The sequence below is a fragment of the Xenopus tropicalis genome, chromosome 5, assembly GCF_000004195.4.
Source record: "Xenopus tropicalis strain Nigerian chromosome 5, UCB_Xtro_10.0, whole genome shotgun sequence".
NCBI classification, from domain to species: domain Eukaryota; kingdom Metazoa; phylum Chordata; class Amphibia; order Anura; family Pipidae; genus Xenopus; species Xenopus tropicalis.
In genome coordinates, this window is record NC_030681.2 from 15,072,506 (window position 1) to 15,094,339 (window position 21,834).

The 21,834-nt window shown below is 42.5% G+C and overlaps 1 protein-coding gene and 1 long non-coding RNA gene across 3 annotated transcripts in view; one reads left to right on the forward strand and one right to left on the reverse strand.

The window, feature by feature from the left end:
• The window catches only part of LOC116410914, an 85,724-nt gene that overhangs the window by 16,565 nt on the left and 47,325 nt on the right, over positions 1 to 21,834 (forward strand). The window contains exon 2 of the long non-coding RNA XR_004222750.1: positions 4,589 to 4,689. This is a non-coding gene — a long non-coding RNA (uncharacterized LOC116410914). The remainder of the gene's footprint in view (positions 1 to 4,588; positions 4,690 to 21,834) is intronic.
• trerf1 (transcriptional regulating factor 1) overlaps positions 1 to 21,834 on the reverse strand; it is a 106,102-nt gene that overhangs the window by 6,011 nt on the left and 78,257 nt on the right. For both annotated transcript variants that reach the window (XM_002934680.5, XM_031902531.1), the window contains exons 6-13: positions 20,738 to 20,968; positions 18,107 to 18,476; positions 17,017 to 17,083; positions 13,874 to 14,013; positions 10,836 to 10,939; positions 10,523 to 10,598; positions 6,253 to 6,341; positions 5,113 to 5,232 (exon numbers count right to left, since the gene is read on the reverse strand). In XM_002934680.5, coding sequence (XP_002934726.3) covers positions 5,113 to 5,232; positions 6,253 to 6,341; positions 10,523 to 10,598; positions 10,836 to 10,939; positions 13,874 to 14,013; positions 17,017 to 17,083; positions 18,107 to 18,476; positions 20,738 to 20,968 — 1,197 coding nt within the window. The remainder of the gene's footprint in view (positions 1 to 5,112; positions 5,233 to 6,252; positions 6,342 to 10,522; positions 10,599 to 10,835; positions 10,940 to 13,873; positions 14,014 to 17,016; positions 17,084 to 18,106; positions 18,477 to 20,737; positions 20,969 to 21,834) is intronic.

The window sequence follows — 21,834 nt, forward strand, 5'->3', positions numbered from 1 at the left end:
GTTTGCTGCCCAGTTTTCCAATTTAGTCAAATCGCTCTGCAAAGCGGCAGCATCCTGCATGGAACTTATAGTTTTGCACAATTTAGTGTCATCAGCAAAAATAGAAACATTACTCTCTATGCCCACCTCCAGGTCATTAATAAACAAGTTAAAAAGCAAAGGACCAAGGACTGACCCCTGCGGTACTCCACTAACCACACTGGCCCAATTAGAAAATGTTCCATTTACCCCCACTCTTTGTACTCTATCCTTCAGCCAGTTCTCTATCCAATTACAAATATTATGTTCTAGGCCAATATTCCTTAATTTGATCATTAACCTTCTGTGAGGTACTGTATCAAACGCTTTAGCAAAGTCCAAGTAGATGACATCAACTGCCATTCCAGCATCAAGGTTCCTACTCACCTCCTCATAAAAGGCGACTAAATTAGTCTGGCAAGATCTGTTACGCACAAAATAAGAAGTTATTATATGTATGGGTATTAGTGGGGTCAGTAGGAGTGCAGCACCCTGCTGTAGATTTGCAATGGAGGAAAAAGGGGCACAGATAAATGCCTATATAGATATTGTGATCCTGGCAGAGCAGGAATACAGTGTGTTGGATCAAAACATACTGAGCCGGTGCTTAAAGATCCCTTTAGCCACAAATGTACCATGTGAAGGGCTATTCACAGTAGTTGGAGCTGCGGCTTAAGTGCCACTCACATATTCTCCAGAATACAAAGAGGCATTGAATTCCAGAGGTGTGGGGCAGCAGGGCTTAGCATGGAAGAGGGTGGTGTGAAAAGGCTCTGTAAGGAATGGGAATGATAAAATGGGGGAAAGTTAGTTAATGTGGCCACACATGGGCCAATCAAACCTGCCAAATGAGTGCAGTTATTATTTACAGCAAGACAGTGGCGTACAGCTCGGTACCAATGTACAGCAGCGGGGCACAGGGTGTTCAGTGTGACACCAAAGGCAGTTTGCAGTTCAGCTAAACATCAGTAAAGTGAGTGTATACAGAGACAGGCCAAATCACTGGGCACCCTCGTGTATCCTGGGCTTTGCCCTGAGCCAGGGGGTCTATATTTTCTCAAACTTTTCTGGGCACTGATTATTGGTACCCATCCAATTTAAAACAACTATTTTTTTGGCATTGTATAATACAACCCATGTCAATGATCTGGTTTTACGGATAATAAATAGGGCCATCAGTCAATGCTTCTGGTGTAGCAAATATTAGGAACAGTGGTGGGCCAAGCTGGCTGGGTGCCCAAGGCAAACTGGCCAGTCTCATTGGGCAACCCCCCCCCCCCCATGTGCGTGAGTGTGCAAACAGGAGCCCGCACCTGCACTGAAGTCTGGGGGAGGGTGTTAATGTTGTCATACAGGTGGTAGGGGGGGGCAAGGGCCTGGACTAGGGGTAGGCTAAAGAGGTACATGTATAGTGCTCCCTCACAGTTGTGCCCTAGGCATCTGCCTCTTCTGCCTTCCCCTAGTTCAAGCCCTGATTAGGAAATTCCAGGGTTTATACAATGTACTGAATCACCACCTCCAATTATCACTTAATCACAATGCAGTATACTGATATGTAACCGAAAATCTGGCAGATAGCTATTGGCCACATGTGCAAATCCTGTGCAGGAGCACTGCGTCGGCTTTCACATCGGCCCATGTAATTGGATCAGCCCAGTATGGACCTTTACTGTATTTGGCTCCTGTTGCACTTTGAGTCTTACAATAAATAAGCAGAATGTTTACAAGGATTTGTTGATTCAAAGTATGAAAACATTGTTCTTTCTGAATTAACAAGAAAAAAATAAAATAAAATAAACCTGTTTCTCGTTTATGTTCTCTGAACAGAGCAATTTTATTACTATTACGATTAGTGAGTAATGTGAATGGTATTAAAGACAGTAACATCATTGTAGTCTATGCCTTCATATTTATTGACATCTAAGGATTTTAGATAGACTGGCCGCCTTTGACTTAACTTAATTTCCACAAATCTGACATTTACAAAAAAAATCTAAACTGAAAAAGTTGCAGAAATGGCAATTGTTGCCCCGAAAACTTAAATTTTTTTAATAGTTGCACAAAAACCAGCGTCAAAAATCCGGAACCTCTAAAGTTTTAAGGCAAAAGAAGGATCTTTCAGGAAAGGGAAGGGACATCTGCCATTGGCTTCTACATGGTCTCAGCAAGTTTTAGCTGGGGAATTGTCAGATTCAGATTTTTAGCCGTTTGGACGCATAGTAAATCTCGTAAAAGCCACAACTTTTTTTCCCGGTGACTTTTAGTGCTAAAGTTTCGAATCGGGAAGGAAAAAAAATCCAGTGGTTAGTGAATGGCCCCCTATATCTTATACCTTCTTGTAAACAAAGATTATGTAGATATCAAATTACAGCTTATACTTTAGGAGCATTTTCTTTAATCCAATTTAAATATAAAAAAACAGAAATTAAGTATTTCCTTTGGGAAAGCAAAAGGTTAATTTTTGTTTACCAGTCAAACAGACTCTTTATATCTAATAATGCAAATAGTGGGTGTAATTGTATATTATATATAGTTATATCTCTTATGACTCAAGCCATTTCCAGAAACTTTTTATAGCTGGGCTTAACTGCATGTAATGGAAAATGTCTACTTTATGTTCCCTACATTTCTGGCACAATGATATGAATCTAGAGTCTTCTGATAAATTGTTCTATGACCTGGGGGTGAATAAATCAAAATTGTTGATCCAACTTTCTAAGTTAATACAATTTCTGTAATTTTTTATGGCCTTTAATAGTTCTTTAGAAGTGATTTTTTTATTCCTAGAAAGGAGGACCACGTTTCTCCCACCTTATCTTAAGGATATTCTCCTATTGAAAGGAATATTCTTTTTGTTTGGGAGATCATACGAAGTTTGTTCATATTGGGGTGATCAATAAGATGTGAGATGGATTCATAAAAAGGGTGTTTAAAAGATATAATTAATCCTAATTGAAGGCAAAACAATCCCATTGGTATTAATAAATGTTTAAATAATTTTCAAGTAGTCCTAAGGTACGGGGATCCAAATTACAGGGAGATCCCTTTTCCGCAAAACTTCAGGTCCTAAGCATTCTGGATAACAGGTCCCATACCTGTACTTACAGTAAGGGTAAAGTTCAGTGCTGTGCTGCACCCTGTGCCTCAATCACTGCATCAGGCCCAATGGGCACACTAGCAGTATATATCACTGTATATATCATATAAAATAGTGCAATTTTGATAAAAGTAATTCTCTTTATATTCGAATAAAGGCTAATGCATTTCTAAATCTACTTGTAGTTCTAAACTGAGCCACAAGATGGCAACATAATACCCTCCAATAGCATAGAATGTACTATGGCTCAAACCCTAGTTGCTTAGTAACACGCAGTAGAAACACAACAGCAGCTCCGTTTTCATACATAACAGAAATGGCAGATTTCATTTCCTTGTAGAACACTTCATAATAAAGCCACTTCCACATACAAAGCAGTTCTTTGGAACAGGAAGATGTACAGAGTCTTCTTCCTTATAATTAAAGGAGAACTACATCTCAACAAAGAATTGGGCAAGAAATGATGAACATTATGTTTTGTGGCTCTGTACCAGCCAAGATCTGTGCCTCTGAAGATGCCCCGAGTACTTGAACTTAGGGTCTGCTGACTTACAATATACAGTGTATGTATGTATGTGTATATATATATATATATATAATATAAATACTAGTGCAGTTAGTAAGTAATTCAGAATCAGGTTACCCAGCAGCATTAGCTTCTGTGATGCCACTTTGTGCTTATGTGTTAATGGGTTTCTGACAACCCCTAAGCTCAGCTTCTTAACAGCAGCCCACTGAGCATGTGCAGTGCCACTGACACACAAAAGATGGCCTTCTTAACAGCAGCCCACTGAGCATGTGCAGTGCCACTGACACACAAAAGATGGCCTTCTTAACAGCAGCCCACTGAGCATGTGCAGTGCCACTGACACACAAAAGATGGCCTTCTTAACAGCAGCCCACTGAGCATGTGCAGTGCCACTGACACACACAAAATGGCCTGACCAGATCAGCTGCTGTGGATAACTTGTAAAGCTTGGATTATTATGGTTATACTGTTGCTGCATCTTAGGACTGGGGCCATAACAATCACTCCTATTGTTCCAGGGATATCTAAGAAAGTAATTGTGCATTTACCCTCAAATTTCACTGTAATAGGTCCCTTTCCACTGCTTTGGGCCTCCTACAGGGATCAGCCCCAAATATTAGAAAGCTCTCTATTTTTCAAGCAATAACAACAATAATTCAGATATGACCAACTGTCATGTTTGAAATCCAGAAGGATGTTTCCCTGGTCACGCTGGTTTTTAATAGGCTGAGATCAGATTGAAACTAATACATTGCTTTTGTTGTATTTTTGTATTAATAAAATGTACAAGGTTTATGAATGCACTTGTGGTATAGCCTATGGCAAACTTCATTTCATTTAGAAGCAGGCAACTGCATTTTCCTCTTTGTTTTGGTTTTTAAAAAAGAAAAAGGCCCCAGTCGGCAGCAGCACATTCACTGTTAAACTTCTGTTTCTGCTTATAGAAACTGCAAATCACATAATGTGCCGGTAGCGTTGGGACTGTACGGAATGTAAGTGCAAACAGAGAGGCGCTGAAGGGGATCCCAAGGAGCCCAGTACCTCTGTAAGTTTCCTATCATCTGTATTTATATATTAAGGTTCTAATGGTCTTTATTGTCATGTTGCATGGGTAGGAGATTCTCTTAGCTCTTATTTAAATTAAAAATGCACCAAATCCACTATTTTCAGATTCAGCCTAATCCCGAATCCTTTCTAAAAGATTCAACCGAACTGAACTGAATCTGAATTCGCATATACAAATTAGGATACGTAAGGGTTAAAGAAAACCACATGCAAAACGTGCAGCAAAATTTTTCCAAGTTCCGTGTTCACCTGATTTTAAGGATTCGGATCCCATTTGGCCAGGAGCGTGGATTTGGCCAAATCCTGTTTATAAAAGGCCGAATCCCAAACTGAATTCTGGATTTGATGCATCACTTATTTATATGTGAAAGAAATAAAGTCGCCAACTCTCATTAGCACTTACCATACCATCTTCATTATTAACCACAGCACACCGAGTTCTGTGCCCAGTTCTCCCCAGGTGTAAGATCTTTTTCCAGGTGTAGTAATATTCCACACACTGTGACACGGTCTTTGACTTAATCTGAAATGCAGGAGGGGCATCAATCAGTAAGAGCATCACACATCTCAACTATACAAAAAAAAAAAAGAAATAGTGACTAAGGGCCTTGTGGCTGTCAGATCCTAGAACTAATGGGGTGCGGAAGCTGGGAAGCGTTCACTAGATGGAATGTAATGCCAAGCGTCTTCCAAATAGTGCAACATACAAAAAAGCATCAATTCTAAGCTCTGTTGACACCACTGTAAGTACGGCCAGTGGGTGCCAGTGCCTGATATGTTGCTGTACGGAGCTTAATTACCAGCAAGAACAAAGCAAACCCAACCCTAGCAGCACAAACCCAAGCAGCTAGTTAAACGCCTATATACCTTATATATATCCTAGCCTAGGCCAACCTTGCATTCCCATGTTATCATCTGCTTGCTCAGAGGCTGAAGGGCATTTTAGGATTAAGCCTCCCTATTGTGGGCTAATCACAAAGCTTTAGTTATACCAAAATAATAGCCAAAACAGTAAACCAAACGTAATTGTGTCACAATAATACACAGAGTTGCCACCTTGCCAGTATATTAACCAGCCTAGCCACTAACACATGCCAAATCCAGGGCCGGAATTACAAATTTACTGGCAAAGTAGTTGCTTCTAAATCTGTAGTACCCTGATCTGCCCCAGTCTGGCAAGAACTTGCTTTATCTCTGCCTAGATGCGCTCCTTAACCCACCCTCCTGCCATCACCTCATATCCCCGCCTATTTGGGTCATCAACCCCATGTCCTTTTCCTACTTCCCAGGGGGCGGCCCATAGTGCTTAAAATGGCAGTTTTCTATTTAGGATTACCCAATGGCACATACTAGTAAAAAAGTATATTTATATGAAAATAGTTTATTTAGATGAAGCAGGTTTTACATATGAGCTGTTTATGCTATATATTTTTATAGAGACCTACATTGTTTGGGGGTATAGGTTTTCTTTAAAGAAATGCAGTCCTGCTAAAATGTTGTCTAAAGAAACATCTAAGAAATTTAATAGAAAAATGTAACTTACCATCTTTTGTACATGAAAAAAGTCTTTGTTGCAGGTGTTTAATGCCTTGTTAAAGTTCTTCTTTTCTGTAGCGCTCCATTTGTCTGACCCTAAAATATAATGAAAATAATTATGTATTAAACGTGTAGAATGGTCTGTCCTGAGAATGAACACAGCTGCTTGCTGCCATAGCAATACACACATCTGCTTGCCGTCCTACAAACTGTCAGCTGCCATAAAGCATTTCTCTCTTTCAGGGCACTACTGGCAAATCAACATGCTCTAGGTTGCTTTTATTTCCACATGAGACTATGTAAATACACAGGCTGTATGTATACACTATGTGGGACATTCACATATAGATTAAAGGAACAGTAACACCAAAAAATGAAAGTGTATAAAAGTAATAACAAAATAATGTAGTGTTGCCCTGCATTGCTACAATTGGTGTGTTTGCCTCAGAAAGACTACTATAGTTTATATAAGTTAAGGCCCCCATACACAGGCCGATAGAAGCTGCCGATATGGGTCCCTTGGACCGATTTGGCAGCTAATCAGCCCGTGTAGGGGCAGAAACGAGGGGCCTGGCCGACCGATATCTGACCTGAAATTGGCCAGATATTGATCGGCCAGGTTAGAAAATCCGGTCGGATCGGGGACCGCATCGGCTCGTTGATGCGGTCCCCGAACCGACTGCCCATGGCCGCAAACGATCGGATTATTGCCTCAGGGCCAAACGATCGGATTATTTTTTTTTTAAAGCAACTTCCTACCCGATATCGCCCACCCGTAGGTGGTCTTATAGTGTATTGGGGACCTTTAGCTGCTGTGTAGCCCCAGGGGCAGCCATTCAAAGGGGAAAAGGCACAGGTTACTTAGCAGATAACAGCTAAACCCCCATTATATGGGGCTTATCTACTAGTTATCTGCTATGTAACCTGTGCCTTTTCTCCTTTTTTCCAGCTTGAATGGCTGTCCCCATGGCTACACAGCAGCTTATTTATATAGTAGTATTTTTTTGTAGCAAAAACACCAGTTTTTTGCAGAGCAACAGCACATTATATTTTAATTACTTTAAAACACTTTAATTTTTTGATGTTACTGTTTTTTAAGAGCACTTTTTGGGTCACTTTTTGGGAAAGGCCACAAAGTCCCCTCCCAGTTCCCCACGTGGCTCAATTGTTTGCAAAAAAAAAAAAAAAAAGCTTTGTATATAAGGTGCTGCACAGGTCAGGAGATCCAACCAATTGGGTCAGATTGCCCGTTATGCAGGCAGTTATGTGGAATTATCAGCAGAAACCCAGTTTTCTGATGGGTAACGTGAGCGCGAGTGCATTGCATGGGGCAGAATAGCAGCGAGACGAGTAGGACACACTGCTGCCAGACTGTTGGGAAGACATAACTGTTCTGTACCTGACTAGTTCTCTTGCTGTATGTGAACACGGAACAACCAGACACATATCTACAATAAACATTCCAGAGATTTTATTAAACCAGTTAGTCCTGCTTGTGCCATAGGCTCCGTCTCACTTGTTACAGGCAATGTGCCCCTTCCTCCAGAACATACCCCCCCTCGTTCTACCCACCCACCTCCCACTAATAAAAACTGCCACTGCCACTGCGATATCACCTGGCTCTGCCACGTCACCTAGTGCCATCCTTACAGTCATATTCAGAAATGCTCTAATTTTGGTCTTTTCTATTTTGGGAAATAGGAACCCAACCCAGCAACTCTTTTATTAGAAGCACTCTCTGGGCTCCTTCCTATTCTGGGCGGAAATTTAACAGACAAGCAAAGTCTTAAGTCACGTTTTAGTCATGGACATTGTACATACATAAGAAAAATCCCTTCTAACCAATCATCAGCCCAGCAGTACTTGTGAGGTTTGTTAATAAAAGAAGACTATTGGGGTTATGTAATAAAAGGCACAAAGTTTGCCCAAATGCAGTAACCCATAGCAACCAACCAGCAGGCAGAATTTCCTGGTAACCTGTTTAAATGCAAACATCTTATTGGTTGCTATGGGTTACTGCATGTGGGCAAACGTCATGCCTTTTATTACATAACCCCAATAGTCTTCTTTTATTAACAAACCTCACGAGTACCTCTGGGCAAACTTAGTGCCTTAGTGCCTATTATTATACATGGGGATGAGGTCCTTCATTACTAATAATACTTATACATTCCAATCCAACTTGGTGAGATCTGTCACCCATAGCAAATCTGTGCAACAAAGGCAACAAACCTACTGAAAATGCCTTCCCATTGCCTGACATTTGAATAGCTGCAAGTAAAACACATTACTCGTGGCAATGGGGCTTAATTGTGGGAAATCAGAGACTTCTTTTGCATTTTCCCATGATTAAGCTGGATCTCTGCTAGTAAAATGCTTTACTTGCAGCAATCTAAATGTAAGTTTGCCACCCACAATAGCACAGATTTATCACAGGTGACAAACCTCCTTAATGAAAGCTCCCTTACACAGGATTTTTTGAGGAAAGCTATACACCCCCACAATGAATACTTAACCAATGAGTAGTTTATATCATATTACGTGACCTATTAAAGAATCTCACCAAACTGGAATATGTTTATCAGTAAATATTGCCCTTTTACATCCTTTCCCTTGAGCTGCCATTTAGTGATGGGCTGTGTGCTCCCTCAGAGATCAGCTGACAGGAAGTGATGCAGCTCTGACTGTAACAGGAAGTAGTGTGAGAGCAAAAGGCAGAACTCTGCCCATTCATTGGCTGATAGGGCCTAGCATGTATGTGTGCCTTGGCTTGTTTGTGTGCACCGTGAAGCGTATGATCCCAGGGGGCGGCCCTTAGTACAAATGGCAGTTTTCTATTTAGGATTACCCAATAGCACATGCTACTAAAAAGTATGTTGTTATGTAACTGGTTTATTTAGATGAAGCAGGGTTTTACATCTAAACTGTAATTATGTGATTTATTTTTACAGAGACCTAGATTGTTAGGGGTATAGTTTTCCTTTAATCTGCTGCAGTGCGCACAGTACAGGTGCTGGGAAGGCCCAAGGAACAGTGCATGGTTACGCTGGGCTCTATACTGTGAGCTAATGACCCCGACAGCCCAAGGTACAAGCTATGATTTGTACACACGTATTACTGTGCCTAAATAAACTCCCTGTACATATAAACCTATACAAGTATAGTATAAGCAAACCACAGCGCTTCCTTGCAAACACATGTGATAATGAGTATTCTGATTTCTGTCCCCCCCCCCCGTGCTTATTATGCTTACTGTCCGTGTGAGGAGCACTTCCGACTGAATGACGGCTTGTGGTTTTATTGTCTACAATACACATGGCACTCAGTGACCACAATGGTTTTCAGACACATTATATTTTCCATGCTGAATAATTGTCAGGGGATAAAACATGATGCAGCATAATAGCAACAGCTTTTCACATAAGCCACTCTTACTTCTAATGACCCTGATTAAGGGCAACAACACAGGGGGCAATTCCCAGCTATTTGCCACCCACCCAATTTTCACCTTGGTGAATAAAACTCTATGGGCTGCCCCCTCCTCTGACTTGTATGGTAAATGCCTTGACTATGAGCTGCCCCCTCCTCTGACTTGTATGGTAAATTCCCTGACTATGAGCTGCCCCCTCCTCTGACTTGTATGGTAAATGCCCTGACTATGAGCTGCCCCCTCCTCTGACTTGTATGGTAAATTCCCTGACTATGAGCTGCCCCCTCCTCTGACTTGTATGGTAAATGCCTTGACTATGAGCTGCCCCCTCCTCTGACTTGTATGGTAAATGCCTTGACTATGAGCTGCCCCCTCCTCTGACTTGTATGGTAAATGCCTTGACTATGAGCTGCCCCCTCCAATGACTTGTATAGTAAATGCCTTGACTATGAGCTGCCCCCTCCTCTGACTTGTATGGTAAATGCCTTGACTATGAGCTGCCCCCTCCAATGACTTGTATAGTAAATGCCCTGACTATGAGCTGCCCCCTCCTCTGACTTGTATGGTAAATGCCCTGACTATGAGCTGCCCCCTCCTCTGACTTGTATGGTAAATGCCTTGACTATGAGCTGCCCCCTCCAATGACTTGTATAGTAAATGCCTTGATCCTGCCGGTGCACTAGTGGGTCAGTCAGTTACGGCTATAATAACTGGCAGGCCCTTGAGAGCACTGACAAGGTGCAGGGAATTACCATTCAAGTCAAAGGAGTTTCCATGTTTTGCCTCCTGCTTGCCAAGTTCAGTAGGAAATATCAGACACTGTGCTGCATAATAATAATAATAATACCTGCATAGTGATAATTGGCTAAGGGGTGGGTATGCAGCCTTGGGGGACATTTCAAAAGCAGCGTCTCCAGCGCACCCTGAAAAACACAAAAGCAGAATAAATGCAGTGTAGAACAGAGTAAGCCAAAGTGAAATGAGATTACAATAACAAACCTAAGCTAAATTACACTGGCTTTGACTTTACAGCCATTAATAACCCATCAATACAAATTATATTAAATTAATTATATACATACACACACACACATATATTTTCCTACGGAAACACACATATTTATAATTTACCACGAGTAGTGATACCATTGGTTTCTTACCGTGACGTTACCGTTGCACTCATACAGCACATGCAATGCGTACTCCAGATTGGTTCCGCCCCCAGGCACCACGCTGGAACAGGATAGGCTCAGGAAAACGTCCACTGTGTGAGAGGAACAAAGTCATGGGAGACAAAGAATAGAAGAAAGCCAGTTGGCAGGGCGTAGTTAGTAGCCAGTGAGTGCAAAGAAGGTGCCAAATGCTGGCAGATCCTTTTGGCTTATTTGTCCTTTGTTAGAATAATATTCCATCTCTTGGCCCATGTATGGAACTAAGCTTCAGCAACGTGGCAGCAGGTTATGTTTAAAGTAAAACTATTCCCCCAGAATAAAAACCAACCGACAGTTTATATTATGTTAAATGACCTACTAAAGAATCTCGGCAAACTGGAATATATATATCCGTAAATATTGCCCTTTTACATCCTTTCCCTTGAGCCGCCATTTAGTGATGGGCTGTGTGCTCCCTCAGAGATCAGCTGACAGGAAGTAATGCAGGAAGTTGTGTGGGAGTAAAGGCAGAACAATGTCCATTCATTGGCTGATGGGGCCTAGCATGTATGTGTGCCTTGGCTTGTTTGTGTGCACTGTGAATCCTATGATCCCAGGGGGCGGCCGTCGATTCTTAAAATGGCAGTTTTCTATTTAGGATTACCCAATAGCACATACTACTAAAAAGGTATATTTATATGAAAATGGCTTATTTAGATGAAGCAGGATTTACATATGAGCTGTTTTATGCAATATCTATGGGTGATGACCTTCCTGTAATTCTGAACTTTCTGGATAATGGGTTTCCAGATAACAGATCCCATACCTGTACTACATCTTACATCATACTAAGATGAAGTACCCCCTTCATTAGTAATACCCTGCCACTACCCCCCAAATACATTTGCAAGATGCTTAGCAACCATGTAAGTTAGGAAAATAAAATGTACATTTCACTTGTAAGTAAGTAAACTGTTGCCCAACCACTACTCGGGTTCCGATAAAACAACAACCAGAATTCTAAGGAAATATTTAGTGTCCTTCAGCGAAATGCAGAACAAATAAATTGCTTCACTCGGCAGAATAAGTACCGACCCGGCTTTCAACAGGGATTGGATGTGTTCCCAAGTGTGTGCCTGAGCTGCGCTACTCAGCAACTGCTTTGTAAGAGGCTTGTTTTACCAGTCCCCGGGCCACTGGACCTTAACATAACCTCTCCTATTTACTGGGTCCAATTACCTAGTTCAAGAAGTTCAGCCACTCTTTTTTTTAACATCTTTTTTATGAAACTGACCCCGGTCTGTGTCACATGAATGTGATAGGAACCAAGACTGTATGTTCCTCTGGGGACTGATGTGAAAAGTCTGTACAGCGCTCTGTACAAATAGCACTATATAAACAAGGAATAACAATAAGAGATACGTTTATGGAAAGTTACATTGAAGAGTTCCTTTACAGAAAACAATAGCAAGAATATAGTACGGGAGGTGGAACTTTGGAGAGGGAAATGGTAAAACTGAAGTGAGAAGACAGAGCTGGTGCAATGAGGGGAGAATAAAACAGGGGTTCCTAAACTGTAGGGCTGCCCCCCCCTGGGGTTAGGAGTATTGGCATGGGGGGGGATCTCAACCTGAGAATTGGAAAGAAAGTCTATTTGCTCTCCTAGATATACCCAAAACCCAGATTAAAAGTCAGTTAGCTTTCATAAGATAAGGTGGGCCTTGACTAAAGGTTGGACCTTCTAGCGGGTCTTAAAAAGTAGGGATGCATTGTATCCACTATTTTCAGATTCAGGCGAACCCTGAATCCATCGTAAAAAATTCGGAATGAATATCGGAATGAATTGTAACCCTAAATTGCAAATGCAAATTAGGATACAAAAGGGTGAAAGAGAACCGCGTACATAGTGCGCAGGGATTCGGATTCGGTTCCTCCAGCAGAATGGATTTGGACAAATCGGAATCCTGCTGAAAAAGGCCAAATCTTGGCTGAATCCTGGATTGGGTGCTTCCCTGCTTAAAAGGTTTGACAACCACTGGAATAAAGGGAGTGGGGTTTTTTGGTAGATTATAAAAGATGTAAAGCACAAGTGAGAGATAAGTGATGGAGCATGGAAGAGTGTATGGGGAGGTGCTGTGGGAAAGGGAAGGGAATAGATTAACATTTACCTGTATTTATAAAGCGCCAACATACCCTGCAGCGCTGTACAATAAGTGGGTTACATACATTGGACAGAGAGTAACATATAAAGCAATCAATAACCGATACAAGAGGTGAAGAGGGCCCTGCCCAAAAGAGCTTACAATCTACAAGGAGAAAGGGTTGAGACACAAGGTGTGGGAATGGGCATGACCAGAATTGTGAAAGGTGGGGCACAGGGTATTGCTTTTAGCAGCACACTGAGGTTATGTTAAACTAGATTAGCGGAAGCTTCTCTAAATAAATGTGTTTTTAGAGATCTCTTGAAGGCAGAGAGATTGGGAGAAAGTCTGACAGTTTTTAGATATAAGGCTAATGCAACACGAGGCGTAGGGCTGAAATTTTCGGCAAGCGGATAAACGCTTGCCGAAAATTCAGCCCTACGCCTCCTACTTGTGCCTGCACCCGAATGAATGGGATACGCTCGGGTGCAGGCACATGTAGCCGATATACGCATGAATACACGAGACTTTGCATTCTCTCGCGTTTTCATGCGTATATCGGCTACATGTGCCTGCACCCGAGCGTATCTCATTCATTCGGGTGCAGGCACAAGTAGCAGGCGTAAGGCTGATTTTTCGGCAAACGTTTTTCCACTTGCCGAAAAAATCAGCCCTACACCGCGTGTGGCATCAGCCTAAGGCACAACAGGAGACATGGGGCTTTGGGTAAATAAGGAGACAGAAACAAAGTGATATTAACACCTGGGGGGGGGGGGGGTACAAGGCAGGAGGTAAAATAAAAAGGAACACTGAAGCCATTAGGAAAATAAGAGTAGGGAAAACTGGAAATCTTTCTCCCCCAGCCATCATTCGAAAGGATTTAACTCGAGTTAAGGACAGACATACCTCTTTGTTGGGAGTCTCTGCTTTCTAGATCTGGCAACGGTTTCCAAACCAAAGTTGCATTGTCCACTTCTGCCAAAAGGGATAACGGAGCCTGAAGTTCTGGAATCTCTGCCTGGAATCTTGACCCTATATTAATCCGTCTTTAAATAGAATGGGGAAAAAATGGCAGTTATTCTGATACTTATTTTCACCAGGCCTGATTTTAAAGACAAACTGTGGGTTTTCTCTACATGGGAGCATGAGTTGATTATTGAAGCTTGTGTTGCTACTAGTATATCAGGCTGAAGCCATACATGTACTGATAATATCATACCAAACGTTGGTGATATGATTTTCAGTATGTTTGTGCTGTCTGGACAATCCTGGCCAATATTTATGTACCACGGATATCCTCACTTCCTGCAGTTCTGAATGTTCAGGTTGTTGGCCCAAATACAACGGAACAACCCAAATGTCACCACTCATATGGTATCTACAGGCCGATTGGTCGGATATTGTACAGGACCAGCAAGTGTATGATAAACTTAACTTAAGCTGGCCATACACATCATTTTTCTTTCCTGAGTGACCGATTTAAGTATGATAACTAGGTGCACCAAATCCACTATTTTTGGATTCAGCCGAATCCTGAATTCTTCGTAAAGGATTAGCTGTGCGCATGGCGAAGATTTTTTAACTTCCGTGTATTTTTTACAAAAAGTCATGTGATTTCAAGGATTCGGATTTGGTTCGGCCAAGACCATGGATTAGGTTGAATTCGAATCCTGCTGAAAAAGCCTGAATCTTGGCCGAATCCCAAACCGAATCCTGTATTCGTTAGTTAATGATAACAAAAAGATCTTTTAAAGAGCTACACATGTATGGCCAGATTAAGGGGGTTATTTATCAACGTTCAAGTTTGATTTTTTTTTTCACAAATAGAGGTTTTTTTTTGCCCTAATTATGGTTCAAAAACTTAAATGTCTGGTATTTATAAAGAGCTAAAAAATCGAAAACTCGAATGGAAAATTTTTCCACCTAAAAGCTTGCGAGTTTCTACAGAAGTCAACGGGAGTCGTCCTAGGCAAAGTCACACCATATTTGCAAACTTGAATTTTTCGTGTTTACAAACTCATATTTCAGTTTTTCTTATTAATAAATAAGTGAGCATTCGACATGCAAATGTATTCGTTTTAGAGAAACCAACTAATCCCCTGATGGTAATGCGGTCACTAAAGGCCATTATACTGTATTCTGCTCCTTCTGAGTTGTACTATATCTGTCCTGTCTGTATTTCTTCAGTTTCATTAGATTTACTTCATTGTTAGAATAATATTCCTTCCCCTTGGTTAAAGAATGTGGTATAAGCTGTAAAGCACCTTTTGGGGAGGGAAGTAGTGGTGTTGCCCTCAGCACCATTTGCTAAATCTCCCTAAGGCTCAGTTCTCGCTAAAGAGAACACAACTTCCACCTGAAAGTTTAGTTTAGCGTGCGCTTTAAGGCCGAGGGTCTCAGGATTCTGCCCAACCGTGTGGCTTTTAAGGACATTCTCACAGCTCCACAGGAAGTTGCAAACACACTTGGGAACATCGTTCATCCCGAGTAATCTGCATGAATTCATGTAAAAATAATAGACTCTGCTCTTATGAGAGGCCTTCATTCATCTAATTGTGAAACTATACTCTGGTTATCAGAACCTATGAATTCAGTTACATAATCCATATACATTTCTGTACGTAACCTCTTTTAAGGTCATAATTATTACAAATAATGGTTTCTATGACACTAATGGTTTGCCTGGACTGGATTCAATCGAATCTGAAAACAAAAATCCCATTGAATCTATGAGGGAATCTGGCAATAAACTATTTTATAGGTTTTCCTTATGAAAATGATAAGCCCCTCCCAGAATTCCCTACAAGACAAAAGCAAAAGGGAGTGTTGGCACAGTGGCTCAGTGGGCAGTAAGGTGGATGTGAATGAATGTAATAGGGACCTTAGATTGTAAGCTCCTCTGGGACAGGGACTGATGGGAATGTGATAGGGACCTTAGATTGTAAGCTCACTGGGGCAGGGGCTGATGGGAATGTGATAGGGACCTTAGATTGTAAGCTCCTCTGGGACAGGGACTGATGGGAATGTGATAGGGATCTTAGATTGTAAGCTCACTGGGGCAGGGGCTGATGGGAATGTGATAGGGACCTTAGATTGTAAGCTCCTCTGGGACAGGGACTGATGGGAATGTGATAGGGACCTTAGATTGTAAGCTCACTGGGGCAGGGACTGATGGGAATGGGATAGGGACCTAATATTGTAAGCTCACTGGGGCAGGGATTGATGGGAATGTGATAGGGTCCTTAGATTGTAAGCTCCACTGGGGCAGGGACTGATGGGAATGGGATAGGGACCTTAGATTGTAAGCTCACTGGGGCAGGGACTGATGGGAATGTGATAGGGACCTTAGATTGTAAGCTTACTGGGGCAGGGACTGATGGGAATGTGATAGGGACCTTAGATTGTAAGCTCACTGGGGCAGGGACTGATGGGAATGTGATAGGGACCTTAGATTGTAAGCTCCACTGGGGCAGGGACTGATGGGAATGGGATAGGGACCTTAGATTGTAAGCTCACTGGGGCAGGGGCTGATGGGAATGGGATAGGGACCTTAGATTGTAAGCTCCACTGGGGCAGGGACTGATGGGAATGTGATTGGGACCTTAGATTGTAAGCTCCACTGGGGCAGGGACTGATGGGAATGTGATAGGGACCTTAGATTGTAAGCTCCACTGGGGCAGGGACTGATGGGAATGGGATAGGGACCTTAGATTTTAAGCTCCACTGGGGCAGGGACTGATGGGAATGTGATAGGGACCTTAGATTGTAAGCTCCACTGGGGCAGGGACTGATGGGAATGTGATAGGGACCTTAGATTGTAAGCTCCACTGGGGCAGGGACCGGTGGGAATGTGATAGGGACCTTAGATTGTAAGCTCACTGGGGCAGGGACCGGTGGGAATGTGATAGGGACCTTAGATTGTAAGCTCCTCTGGGACAGGGACTGATGGGAATGAGGAAAATTCTCTGTAAAGCGCTGTGCAAATGTTTCGCACTATATCAATAACAGGAAATAAAATAAATAAAAATAGTGAGTAAAATATTTCTTACGGTTCAACATCAGTGGTCTGTTCTCCTGGTCCCGGTGTTACTGTGGTACAGCCGACATCAATGCTGTCTGAATAACAAGCACAACACTGTCATGGTACAGTAATAGCTCAGAAAAACATGTGCCTAGAAACATGTCAAATAGGTAGTCTGTCCAGGCAGGTAAACCACTACTTGTTTGGGCTGCTAGATGTGCAATAATGTTTATACTGCTCATATAATTCTGGGCAATTTAAAGGAGAAGGAAAGGTCTATGTAAATACAGCCATAAGCACTCACTGAAACGCAGCACTGAGTCCTCTATCAAAAGAAACACAGGATTTCTTGTCTCCTTTTATGTAAACACGTTCTTCGGTATCTGACTTCCTCTCAGAAGAATCCTTCATTCTGGGGGCGGAGTCTGCACAGTTCTCTCCTCTTTCCCTCCCTTCTCCTGCTCCCCCTCCCAACTGTGCTGTGTAATCTGAGATAACAGCAGCTAGAGCTGCAGCAGGAAATCTACTGAGACCAAGCTAAAATGGCGGCTGCTATCTTACACAAACGGAGAAAGTTTTCTAGGGCTGTTTACTCAGGTATGGTAAAGCTTTCTGCAGGATAAATATATTGTTCTAGATGGCACTAATGTGGCAAATCTATTGGCAGTAAAATGCCAACATGACTTTCCTTCTCCTTTAAAGTGGTTGGTTCACCTTCAAATTAACTTTTATATGACACAGACATTGACATTCTGAGACAATTTGCAATCGGTTTTCATTTTTTAGTTTTTGCAGCATTCCAGTTATTTAGCTTTCTCTTCAGCAGCTCTCCAGTTTGGAATATCAGCAGCTATCTGGTTGCTAGGGTCTTGTTTACCTCAGCAACCAGTCAGTGGTTTGAATGAGAGACAGGCAGATGAATAAAACAGGATATGACTATAAAGTAAAACTAATAATAAAATTGTGAGCAATAGTTGTTTGACTGCTGGGGTCAGTGACCCCCATTTGAAAGATGTACAAGAGGAAGACAAATAATTCAAACACAATAAAAATAATGAAGACCAATTGCCAAGTTGCTGGGAATAGTTAATAGCCATAAGAGGGAAGCAGGTACTTACTGGGCCGCCCAAGCAGCACTCTGGGTGAAGGTGTGAGCGGAGTCAGCGGGAGGTGTGCGTTGTGTACTGATGTGATGACGCTGCTGAACAGGCCGGACCCTTGGCGCACAGGGCTCAGCATGGGAGGGGGAGTGTATGTAGGTAACTCCTGATTTCCCCCCAGCAAACTGTCCCCCAGGACGCGGGGAGAGCGCAGCTGGCTTTGGTACAGGGTGGCACCCGAGTGACATGAGCTGACAATGAAGGCAGGAGGAGGGATGAAGAGCGGTTCTGGCCGATGTCGGTACTTTCTCTTTTCCTGCTGAGGTTTGAGGCTTTCTTCTGAGTTGCCCGATTTCGAGCTGCTTTGCTGAATCTTTCTAATCATTTCCTAAACAGAATTTCACAGTTTTTAGCCAGAAACCCTATTATCTAACCCAACACAATTTTCCTTGCTGATAGCCAGGTCTGGGTGGTCATATGTGTGGTTTTCCTGTTATAACCCACACTATTAATTGTTCTGCGGCTGAGGGAGACACTCTGAAACAGCCTGGGGATTTGTTCATAGTCTTTTTATGTTAAAGGCAGATACATGCTGAGCTATCGGCCTCTGTCCTGCACCAGAATTAGCACTACAGGCATGTTTGCAGGAAAAATTCTATACACAGACACACATGAAATGTTTTGTCACTATATGTGCCCTTCTCCTCCACCGCCTTATGGATGTGTGAGTGAGTAAAGGTGGCCATACACGGGCCGATTCTAGCTGCCGGTATCAGTCCCTTAGACCAATTCGGCAGTTTATCGGCCCGTGTATGGGCAAACAACCGAATTAGCTTGATATTGCCCACCCGTAGGTGGGGATATCGGGAGAAGATCCGCTCGCTTGGCGATCTTCCCAAGTGAGCAGAACTTTAGCGTGTATGGCCACCTTAACTCTACAACCATGGGTCTTGCAGAAAGTAACTGGCACGCAGCCCACTGCCCCTCCATGGGGTGTCGGAAGGCTAGTGGGTGCAGTCAGGAGAGGTGGGGTACTGGGGATACTGGTGCTGGGCAGTGCCCTGGCAGTGTGGGGTCTGCTCTCCCCTATAGTTACTCCATTAAAAGTGAACCTGTATCAGAGCATGCATATATATACTTATTGTCCTTCATTATGAATTAGCTGAGAGTATCTACTGCAGCTCAGAAGTCCAGTTTATCAGATCCAGAGCCCATAACATTACTGCCTGAAATGCTCACCCAAATGAACATGCAGGAACAATATACAAACCCAATTTAACTCAATAAAAACCAGTTGGGGTCAACAGGTATACTTACTAAACTGAGTTGGGGGCAAAGAGCATACTTACTACTATTACTACTGAACTTATTTTAATAGTATTTATGCATTGAATGATTTATACTATAATGCACACAACTGGGTGGCAGTTTCTGACCTATCAGTAGGTAGGACATATGGATCTCATGAACTGTGACGTTATGGGAGGTGGCCGGAAGGAAGGGAGGTAAAGAGGATGCACCAAACACAGGATAATCCCTAGCACTAAGCCACCAGTGTTGACTGCGACTTTGCTTCTACTCTGAGTTCTGTAATAGGCATTGGGAATAGAGCAATGCAAGGGCTGAACTGCTACTCCCTGCAAACAAAGGCTACTGAGGTATGGAGTACAGGTTGCACATCCCCAATGTATATAATTGTTTTACTCCTCCAGAAGAAACCTGTCCCAAGAAACTCACAGCTGCTACTGCCCAATTCACCAACAATTACCCCATTCGTTGGTTGGAGACTTACCCAACCCAATATTCCACTTTCCTTTACAGTTTGTCCCAGTAAAACCAAAACATTTTGCTCTACGTATTGGTAAAGGGACATGTGATCTGTGCAAGAAGCAAGCTTTTGGGCAAGGCACTGGAAAAAGCACATGGTACAGTACATACAACACAATAGGGACAAATGATACAACATTAAAGAAGGGCTAAGAACACACGGAACTGCATGTGTAGCAAAAACGGGTACAAATTGTTCTTCTCAGGAACTGTGTATTACACTCAGGGATCTTTAATTTATGGCTCCCACGTGGTTATTCAGATAATGCAGGGATCCCCAACCTTTTTTTTACTCTCAAGTTACATTCAAATGGAAAAAGTGTTAGGGAGCAACACAGGTATTAAAAAATGTATTTGGAGTACCAAATAAGAGCTATGATTGGCTATTTGGTAGCCCCTAATCGGACTGCCAGCCTACAGAAGGCTCTGTTTGGCATTACACATGGTCTTTATGCCTCCAACCCAGGAATTCAAACATAATTACTTGCTTTGAGGCCACTGGGAGCAACATCCAAGGGGTTGGGGAGCAACATGTTACTCTTGAGCCACTGGTTGGGGATCACTATTAAAAGAGAAAACCTTTATGTGCAAGGTCACCATAGGGAAACCATTTAGTCTTCTGAGGCCTGAAACAATATGAAAGTATTTTGGGGCTACTGAGCAGTATGAATACTGGGGAAATCTACTTTTACCCATTATAATCATGGTGTAATGGTATCTGAGTGCAATACAGCAGCAGCTCCAGGCCTTTGGCTCGGTAGCACACAGTGTGGAATGGTTACTTGGCAAAGAAACAAGCGGCAGTAAAGGATAAGCACTCACAGAAGATGCACAAGAGCTGACCGCCTTGGGCGGGGACGGCGGGGAGGAAGACATCCGTGTAAGGACTGGCATGTCGTCATCGGACACGCAGCTCTCGGGCTGCTCTTTCCCCTCTCTGCAGCTGGTTTGCAGGCTAGGCTCAGGCAGGGGAAGGGTTACAGGCACAGACACAGGCATAACAATTGGGGGGACGCTATCCGCCTCGCTCCCCTGCTGCTTCTCTCCTTCCTCCTGCACAAACAATTCAGCCAACAGGATTCTTATAGCCATTATATGAAAAGCCCTAAAGCTGCTCTGATCCACAAGCTCCCATCAAGCTCTTGAGAAATGATGTGGCATTCGCAGCTCTAGAATGAATTGAGGCATTCTGGGAGTTTGTGGATAAGAAAAGAGGGTGAGATGAGGTTAACTAATAATAAATAACTACATTATATTTATCTTATAAAATATCAAAAAACTTTATGTGCAAATTCTAAAGGCAAAGCTGAGATTTAAATAATCTACACATTGATAATAAAATACTAATGAAATAAACCATTTCTACTATGTCCTACTCACTCTTTCAGCTTAGCGTAGGCTGTCTATGTGTCCCAAATTTACCACTGAAAATCTGTAGGGATAAATAGCCCTCCTATTGTGTTATAATCCCTTTACACGAAGCATGCTAGTGAAATCTGACATCATTTGTCGTCATCACAATATAGCCACCAATGGTTTTGCATTAGTATTCTGCAGTACTAAGCATGATTCATAGAAATACTTTTGGAATTACCTGTTAAAGGAAAACTATCCCCCCAGAATGAATACTTAACCAACAGATAGCTTATATCATATTAAGTGACCTATTAAAGAATCTCGCCAAACTGGAATATATATATCAGTAAATATTGCCCTTTTACATCCTTTCCCTTGAGCCGCCATTTAGTGCTGGGCTGTGTGCTCCCTCAGAGATCAGCTGACAGGAAGTGATGCAGCTCTAACTGTAACAGGAAGTAGTGTGGGAGCAAAAGGCAGAACTCTGCCCATTCATTGGCTGATGGGGCCTAGCATGTATGTATGCCTTGGCTTGTTTGTGTGCACTGTGAATCCTATGATGC